The following is a 9,871-nucleotide window of genomic DNA, read 5'->3' on the forward strand; positions in this document are numbered from 1 at the left end:
CAGTACCTCACTCAGGTTACCACAGCTGGTGCACAGCAGGGACCCAAACCTACATCTCACCAGTTATGAGTTCAGAAATGTACCCACTGTGCTATGCTGTCCTCACAATACTAGTACAGTTATGTAAAGCATACAAAGACATCAAATCTTAAAGTAAATAATGTCTAAGAATATACATTTAAATCAGCCAACATTCAGCCAGCTTGCCGGCTTGATTACCACTGTGGCCATTGCTCCTCCTCTATTCCAGTGGTAGTGGTGAGGTACCAGCTTCCTCCTATTGGTCAGGTGACTGAGGGCCGCAGCTCATTTCACATACAGTAGCATTATGGGTAATGTGGCTCAGACTAGGACCTCCATCTTATCTGAACCTGATGCCCTCTCACAGGATAAAAAGAGCTTCAAATTGTTAATTACACCATATATTTTATTTTTAAAATCGGAATTAAGCAGAACTCCACTAACAAGAGCAGAGTTAATCAAGGTTTCATATTTAGTTAGTACCTCCTGTTCTAGTCTTTGGTTGACAATGCATACACAGTAATCAAAACTTGATATCACATGTAATCAAAACTCTATAAACAGTAATAATGATTATACTTAGTTATTTATGAGTATGTGGTACTTAAGTTCAATAACACTTGACTTTTACAATTAGGACAGTTTCATGGAATATTATTGTGATAGTCACAATAATCCTTGATTTATATAACAATGTCTATATAATAATAATCATAATAATAATAATAAACTTTATTTTACATAGCGCCTTTAAAGGTGGCTTCTCAAAGCGCTTTACAGGATGACAATAACAATAAATAAGAAGAATACAACAATAAATAAGAAGAATACACAAGATAAGACACAATTTCAATTACAACAATACAACAATAACAATAAAGGAGACCGTGGAAGGTGGTACTAAGAAGAGCAGAAGGGTGGAGAATGGAACCAGTTAAGTAAAGGCTTTTCTGAAGAAGAAGGTTTTGAGTCTTGATTTGAAGGAGTTTAGAGAAGGTTACTCTCTGATATCCTTGGGTTTTAATATAGTTTTTAGTAATGAATAAATTCATAAAATATAACAAAATCTCACTTTTGGTTGTACTTTCACCTGACTGTACCACTTGCGTATATAATATAAAATATTATTGACCTGAGTTCTGATACTGTTTATCCTAACAGTGTATGATTAAATAATGCTCATTTTTTTATAATTGAAAAGTAATCCTTCCTGTATTTAATTATTCACTTCTGTCTTATTCAACACACTGTTAGATTTTTACTGTAAGTGCCGTTTTCCCATTAAAAATGGATACAGTATATGGGTCTTCCAACTGACTCAACCAGTGAAGGTGTTCATTAAGAGCAGACAGTGTCATTAACCTGTTTTCACCCAAATTCCCTAAGTAGAGATGTTTAATTACCATTGGCTTTGGGTGGGCTTTAGTTGGCCATTGTATTCCTAGGTAGCCATGCACTCGTGACCCCTTTGACTTGATGGACACTGTTTAGCTTAAGGCTTTCTCAGTGTGAACCATAAAACTCCTCCAGTTAGAGCTGACTCTGCTGTGGGCCATGTTGAACAACTGCTGATCCTAAAGAGATAAGAAATAACTGAAGACAACAAATGTGAAATAAAAATTCATGTTATAATGGCATTTTATAAACACTTTTGATACATCATACAGACATGCAACAGAAAGGTATGAATAAAGATATCTTGGATTTTACTGTCAGAAAGTCTTAGTGGATTTGATCTGGTTTAGGAGGCACAGGTCCAAAATAGTCTTGCTTCTGAGAGCCAGGTTGTGCCAAATGTATAATTGAAAACATGTAGAAAACCTTACATACAGATGTTCTGTTTGTATATCTCAGCATAAATTTGCTGAGTCAGAAAATTGTGAATGCTTATTTGTAGTACAAACTGCAAACAACATTGTGATTGAGAAGTCTGTAAACAACCCATGTGCATCTTTTGTGACTGACTGTCACAACAAAACCCTGAAAATTGGACCCGTTTCACTTTGTCAAAATCGCAAAGTGAGTTTTTTTAGACATTTTAGACACAAAAAATGTAGGTTGTTGAATAATCACAAAATTCAAAATGGTAGATTTGATTGATCATCCTTTAGCCAAACACAAGAACGTTTTTGTAAACTTTGTTTTATCCACCTTTCCTTGCCAATACCAAATGTTTAAGAACACTTTTTTAAAAAAGGAAAAAAATGTAATAATGCAAACATGGAAACTCACTTTCCTTCTGTTGAAGTAATTGTTTGATTAGTACAAGCTTTTTGTGCACAAAGACATTTGTGTCTTGCTTCTTTTGAATTGGATTTTACCTTTTTAGTTTTTAAAAGCCATTTGATTGTTCCCCTCATGGATAGTATTAAAGCCCTTAAGCTATTAATTGTCAATTTGCTTTAAAACCTGTTGTTTTCAAGAAGTGATGCTGAACTCTTGGATTTCTGTTACCGCTTCAGGCCAGAGGACGAACCGATGGAGGAAGAGCCACCGTTGTAGTGGCAAGAAGGGAGCTCTTCTGGGATGTTTACTCCTCAGAGATTCACCTTGGTCTCTGACACAGCTCTGCCGAGGACGTCCATTTGATTTTTTTCCCTCGCCGCGCCATTGTCCCATTGTGGTGTCTCATCTGGGATCAGGCGTGAAAGAGAGTGGGAGCTAAATGGATGGAAAAAAAACCAACAACAAAGTTTGCCGTTTATTCTGTGGTCCGAAATAAAGGGCAGCCTACAGCCAGTTTCGGGCAGAGTTCATGGATAGATTTTTTTTGAAAATGGGATACATTAAAATGTAGATGTGAAAGCTGGTGCTTTTGAACTTTCTCATGGTTAAACGGTCTCAAGCCAGGTTTGACCGTTACTACACGTGGTTGTGTTTTTTTTTTCTTTTTATAATAAATATGGATCTCATAATGTTCATATAATTGATAGTTATTGCTTACAAACATTGCTGTGATTGTTGAAAATGAATAAGACACTTTCCAAGGGAGAGGAGGCAGCTGAAGGACTGGGCTTCTGGCTCAAGTTTTAATATATTTGGAAGAATGAGAGTTTGTGCCTTTTTTAGACCTGATGGATTTCATGATGAATTCAGAAGAACATTGCCTTAAACGAGTTACGTAACAGAACAATTCTTTGTTTTTTCCTCCTTTTCACATGCAACATTGCAGTGCCCAGTCTGTGGCAGTGAAAAAGAAAAAAAAAGAGACAAAAGAAGACTTCGGCATGTTTACGAGGAATGTGGTGTAGACAAGTTTGTGTTTCAGAAAGTCTCTGAAAGTTTTTTTTGTTCTTTTATTTTTGCTGTATATTTAAAAACAAGTTTGTAAGGTAGTTGCCATCTGTAAAGAGGCAAACATTGTTGGAACACTTTAAATTAAACCTGCTGTGATTTTTATAATTAGTATTGCCTTATGTAGCTCACCATATAAACACTTGACCAAATAAATGTTTTCTTTTAAAAGCATGTACTGTAATAAAGTAACTTGCCATCAGCAAAATTAGAATGCCATTCAAAAAAAAAAATTAAAACAAAAAACCAAAGCATGAGAATTTGCTTCCAGCTCGAGATTTGTTCCACTAGTAACTTCAGTTTTAGAAAAGCAATGCTATTTGCCTTTGTAAACATTGTTTTTCTTACAAAGTATGTAGTTCATTTTTATAAAAATGTTGAACTGCCAACATTAATATTTTTGTCAGAATTTAGAGCCTTTCAGAATAATTGCATTGAAATTCAGTATCAGGTGTTCGGAATTTAATCTTGTTCAGATTATTCTAATAAAGTAAAAATGTAAAACTGCAATCAACAGGTTGATTCAAGATCTATTTAATGTTCTCGAGTGCAAATCATTAATGCTGACTTCCTTGGAATTCTATCAAATTAATTTCCAAACGTTTGAAAGAGTTTTCATTTCTTTGGATGCAGTAATTTTCAGTATCTCTCACTGAAATTTTTCCTGTTCCAGTAAAGCTTGATATTTCCTGTGTTTTGGCCTGTGCTACCAAAATTAAAATGCACTGAAAATTCCAGAAAAGGTGCAAAGTTTCACGGTTGTATAGGTGCTACCAACTGTGAATGTGTTACATGGCTTTATCAGGACGTGGCTTAATTTTAGCAGCAGATGGAATAAGTGAAACTGAATTTGGTGGGGCCATAAAACTACTATTTCAGATAACCTGCATGAAATGTAGAAGATGCGTATGTACTGTACTATATACATTTAAAACACACTTAACATTTAGAGATTTTACTTAACATTGTCTGATACTTAACAGTACAGATTAAAGAGGTGGAGCCTTTCTTTTTCTAGGAGGTCAAATTTAAATAAAGCCAACTTATGTTTAGCCACTTGGCAACTACCTTAAGCATTATTTTCTTGGAGTTCAGTTGTGATCATGATCAATTAAATTGTAACTTATAAATATGTTGGAAAACTTCAAAGCAAGGAACGAAGAGGTAATTGTTCTGATTGTTTTTATAATTATAATTCCATGTCACACAAAGAGTTGTTGTAATGACAGTTCCACTTTTTTCCCCATTATTATTTTTCATGTTTCCTTTTTATCAGTGAATTCTCTTGTTTCCATATCTGTACCTTTTGACTTGTACAATGTTTCACTTGTTTTATTTTGTTTTTTGTACTTTTTTATTTTTTTCTTTCTTGTACAGTTGCAAAATGCATTCTACATTCTTAAGGAAGCGTGACCATTTTGTTCACATTCTCAAGAAGCAAACTTTTCATTAGTCGGGTTTGGGGTGGGGCAGGTAGGGGTGGGTGTGGGGAGGCTAAAGTTGTTTCTACTTTGTATAATGATTCCAACAATTGTGTATTTACTATATGTTCTGTTCATAGTAGATTTATATATGGAAAAAATATATTATATATAAAAAAGATGCAATCTTGTTAAAAAATAGTATTGCAAGGTGATAACACCCATATATCTCAAGCTAGGCTGGTGATGCTCTTTTTGGTATTTTTTACTGCACTGTTAAAGGCTGCCATGGAATAAGGATATAAAGTAGCATTAAATATGTTGTTTCTTTTACTCTTTTCAGAGAAATGGTTCCCAATTCAAGCCTAGCAATGGCTTTAATGACTGTCAAAATGTACTCCTCCCACTACAAAATTAAGTGACAAGGGCAAGGCTGTTTTGTTTAAAAACTGTTTATAGTGGTTATAATACAGGCTTATATTTTGGCTTTGGACAAAATAAATAAGATGGCTTTGTAAAATAAAAGTAATTAGAAGCAATCTTAACATGGAAGGTGCCTGCTAAAGCAATGTTTGCTAGCAGATATAAGGGAGCTGTTTGCCAGTAATGTGTTTCCTTTTCAGCAGGAAAGCCGATTTTTCTCATCCATTGAGTTCATGGAAATTGACATCTTTGTGGTGGGCTTTTACAATGGGAAAGTGTCAGAACAAGGTATGAAAATGTAAAATACACTACTACTGTTTTGAAATGTTATGCTATGAAATTCCAAGCTTGGGTAATTTAATGTGTTTCTGCAGAGATTATTTGAACATTTCTTCTTCAGTTTCTTTTTTTTTTTACAAAATGAATTCTCCCATAGCACTTTTTAAAAGCTAAGATTAACTCTATCCGTTAATAACGTTCACAATGGAGTGTTTTTGTACGTAGCTACAATATTGATCCGACTTAAATTCAAAATCACTTTCTCGACCTTTTCCCTAAAATGAATCAGAATATAAAAGGAAGATGCTTTAGCGTCCTATAAGGTTGATTTTTGGTAATATTAGCATGTTGTCTGAGTTTCAGTAGTGGTTGAAAGTTAAGCCTTCAATATCACTTTAAGGCATATCAGCATGGTGTAGTGTTGTGCTGATGGTTATCATTGTCAAAAGTGTTACATCAAAAATATTTTATGGAGTTCCTTAAACCATTTCCAAAACTAGTTAGATATAACTTACCATTTAACCTGTTTTAACTAAACCAGCTAGTTCGAACTACTTGAGTAACTTTGCAGGGATGTGTGTTAATGTTGCCTGGTAGAAATTGACTAAGGCCTCTCACACTGTGCTGACTTATTTTACCACAGATAACTAAACCAGAACATTGCCTATACTTGCATTGCAAAAAATATCTTTCTACATCCACATGAGCTGAAACTTTAATATTGACCACTTTGTATAATCTGACGTTGTTTATATGGTTGTTTAAGAAGGCATGACAGATAATACAATCCCTTTTGTTTTTGGTTCCTGTTAATACGTCTGATGTTGCCATCTTCATATGAAATATTTGCTATTTATCAGCATGTGTTATTGTCAAGAAATACTAGAGAATACTGCTTATTTTAAAGTTTCTAAGGTTGCAACCACTGGTTGACATTTTATGGGAAAACATGATTACTAACTAGACAACCCTTAACAGGCCACCCCCGCATGCTAGTCCTTACTTAAAGACTAATAATAAAATGTTTTGCTCACTTTAGCTCATTTAAAATACTTTTTGCCACATTTCTGTGTTTTTACATGTTTGTACGGATTTTCCATCGAAAAACATTTTTATCATAAAATAATGAGAGTAACTTTGTTTCAGACTGTCCCTTTTGTGTCTGAGATCAGACTCACTGACAGAAACTGATTTTATTGCTTCTTTCCCTTGAGAAACAGCTTTATTAACCTTAGGGAACTAAATGTCTGAGTGTTTACCATATTAATATCCATTATTTAACAAGAAAAAAGTTCAGAAATAGAAATCTGTAGGTGTAGAACTAACAGATTAAGACAATTATTTTTAAGTCAAAATACTGTTACATGAGTTCCCAAGGTAATGGAGATGTATGTCATATTACGTTTAAAGCAGTCATGCAAGAAATTTAGTGGTGCTTTACAATTTTATAAATATAGGAACTCCTAGGGTGCCACATACAGTACATAGCCTGTTGCTAATGCATGAATTCTAATGAATTGAATAGCATTCTATTAAGCATCCCTGGTCTGAATTTTGGCTAAGGTAAATTATAGATCTTAAGTGGAAATTGATTTTCTGTTGTCTACAGGACACAAACCGAAAGTGGGTATTTGGAAATTGCTTAAGGCTGATCAGGCTGGCCCACAGTAGCTTGTGGTAGCTCCACAGTGTTCACTGGCTTGAGTTTTCTTGGTATAAGAATTGTCTGATAGTACAATGTGGGCTGTAGGGTGAAAATCCAGTAGCAAGAAAGGAGTCAAGAGAAAGATTGTTCAGTGAAAAGCTTATAAATTGATTCAAAAGGATTCTTTTAAATGATCTCATTCTTTAAAGGCCTTCATGTGAAATTAAATGTGCTTGAGTACAATGTGGTCAAAATATTATATATTTCACAAAGCGGAAGAGCTTTACCCCTGCCTTGCATTTTTTGGAAGCCGAACATAACTTTAATTGTGTATAAACAGGTGAAAGAGAAATGTTGCATACTGAAGTGCTGGGACACCACATTTGCGAGAGGTTAACCTAAAACAACAGTCTTAAACACCAGTCAGTAAATAGGTGCAGTTCTGTTATGTTTACAGCCCTAAAATGCAACAACTTCCTCATCAGCCTTTTGTTGCTTTTGAGAAGTCTTTAGCTGAAACATAACGCCATATATTCCCCATGCCAGCCTGTAAAACAAGAGGTCTGGGGGAACATTTTGCAATAACAGTCTGAGCAATGGCACACATTGCGTTTTTTTTTTTGTCAAAAGGGACAATTTGTCTGGATCATAAACACAGCATCCAGATAGTCTTTTTCTTCTCATTTTCTTTTTTAATTGTGATAAAGAAAACATTCCGTTTGACTTTTTATTTGATATTTGACGTTGTCATTCCTCTTTTATTTTTGCCACAGACAGCCAGGCCCATTTTTTGTTGGTTTAGAAGGGCCGTTGTTAATTTTTTTAGTGTTTTCCTTTACCACCTCTGTAGTGTTTTTTTTTTTGTTGTTGTTCTTTTATTTTGCATGGTTTGTGTGATGGCATGCCTAATGTTTGTCTTTGTAACATATTTGCACACCAGAATAGCACTGGAGGACTTCAATGTTTTATGGCATCTTCGATAACCATGATGGAACATTTTTGTTTTCTTTCTTTTTCTGTCAGAAGAATTAGAAAGTGAGATGCTTTTTGTGTATTCAGAAAAAGAATCCAACAGATGTGCTTTTTAATTGTAAAAATTGAACTACTTAAACATTTGAATATTTTACAAAACCTTTATTTAGCACTTGTGACATACAGTACCAACAATAGATTTTATTGTATTTATGTAGAAAATGTTTAGGTAAACTACACAAAACAAGATAGACTGCCTGTTATTATTTCAGGTGATTTTTGTTTTTGGGGGGTAGGGTGGGGGTTGATTAGGGTTGTGAAAAGTCTACTCAAAACATCTGGAGTTACCAAGGGCTCTAAACAAATGTTTGACAGATACTTCACCTAAAGATTGTCTGATCCAGTTTAACCAGTAATAAATGTGACCACTGTGGTTTAAAAACAACTCTAGGTTTACAAATGTAAGAAAAACATTTTTTTGTTTTGTTTTGTTTTTCCCTTGTTACAAACCAGATCTTTTATTGGGACCTTTGCTTTGACATTTGTTGTTGACATCAACTATAAAGTATCATTATTTCAGAAAATTGAAATGTCTTGCTTTTTTGTATCCCTCCTTTAATGGGGGTTCTTGATCATTTCACTTGTTTATTTCTTGTTCAGGATGACAAGCTCATACGTATATGCACACACTGTATACCTTCTGTACAATGTATGTACAACCATGAACAAACTTTGGACACTCTTGCAAAGAATGAAACATAATTGTGGTGACTTTCTTAGAGAAAATACATATTAAGAATATGACTAAATCAGTGAAAAGTGTATGTATCTCAAACTACTGTAACAAAGTCACATTGCACAGGTTTATTTTTTTAAATTAAGACAAAGATTTGTATACCCCCATTTGTGTTTGCAAATTATTTGCAAACTCATCCAAGACTGTATATTTAACACACCCACACATTTATACATGAAAGGAGACATTTTGTCATTTAAAACACATTATTAAGATGTAACTTTTGGAGTTCAACTCTATTGTACCCTCTTCATGGATAAAGCTCTCCAAAAATAATATCCACATTGCCAGAAACAATTTTGTTCTGTATTTTCATTAATGGGAACCGGTTCAAATGTATGAACCTTTGTATTGGTGATTGTGGGATTCATTGTGCTAGCTCTAACATTTTTGTTGGACTTTTGTTGGACTTTAATTTGCTGGGTGGATTTTTTTCAGATTTATTTTCCTTTTGCTTTTCGACTAGCCAATGGTGTCTTTCTTTGACAGTTCCAGCTACTTCAAGAGAGTTAATTAGGAGTCCAGTATTTTGTACCACATTATGACAACATGTTGTTCATGTGGTGTAAATAAAAAAATATCACTTAATAGTATGTTTCCTCATTTTTTCCAAATATGAATACTTGTGCTGAACTGTATTTGCAATTACTATTGACTATCCTCTTTTTATTATGCATTAATATCTTCATTGTAATTGCATTTTTGACTTCAACATTGGAGAAAACCTGCATAATTGTGATATAGTGGCAGGATAAGGTTAATTAGCTCACTTTTTCTAATTTTTTCCTTATGCAGTGTCTTAACATGTTGTCAGTCCAAAGGAACTTTAACTTGTCATCATTTGAGAACTAGATTAGACAAATGAATAAACAGCTACCTGTAGCACCTATGAGATCCCATATTTCTCTGCTTAGAGTGATGCATGCAATAACTATAATAACAATCAGAATTTGTTATATTTATTTAGCTCTCTTTACCCCAAATGATCCATTATATAGGAGAGGACCCACTTCTTCCACA

The 9,871-nt window shown here is 34.1% G+C and overlaps 1 protein-coding gene across 7 annotated transcripts in view; it reads left to right on the forward strand.

Annotated features, from left to right (window-relative positions):
* The window catches only part of hdac4 (histone deacetylase 4), a 251,755-nt gene extending 242,314 nt beyond the window's left edge, over positions 1–9,441 (forward strand). For all 7 annotated transcript variants that reach the window (XM_088604975.1, XM_088604976.1, XM_088604972.1 and 4 more), the window contains one exon: positions 2,484–9,441. In XM_088604975.1, coding sequence (XP_088461101.1) covers positions 2,484–2,523 — 40 coding nt within the window. In that variant the 3' untranslated portion in view covers positions 2,524–9,441. The remainder of the gene's footprint in view (positions 1–2,483) is intronic.
* The last annotated feature ends 430 nt before the right edge of the window (positions 9,442–9,871 follow it).

The sequence above is a fragment of the Lepisosteus platostomus genome, chromosome 14 (genome assembly GCF_059453375.1).
Source record: "Lepisosteus platostomus isolate fLepPlt1 chromosome 14, fLepPlt1.hap1, whole genome shotgun sequence".
In the NCBI taxonomy this organism is placed as follows: domain Eukaryota; kingdom Metazoa; phylum Chordata; class Actinopteri; order Semionotiformes; family Lepisosteidae; genus Lepisosteus; species Lepisosteus platostomus.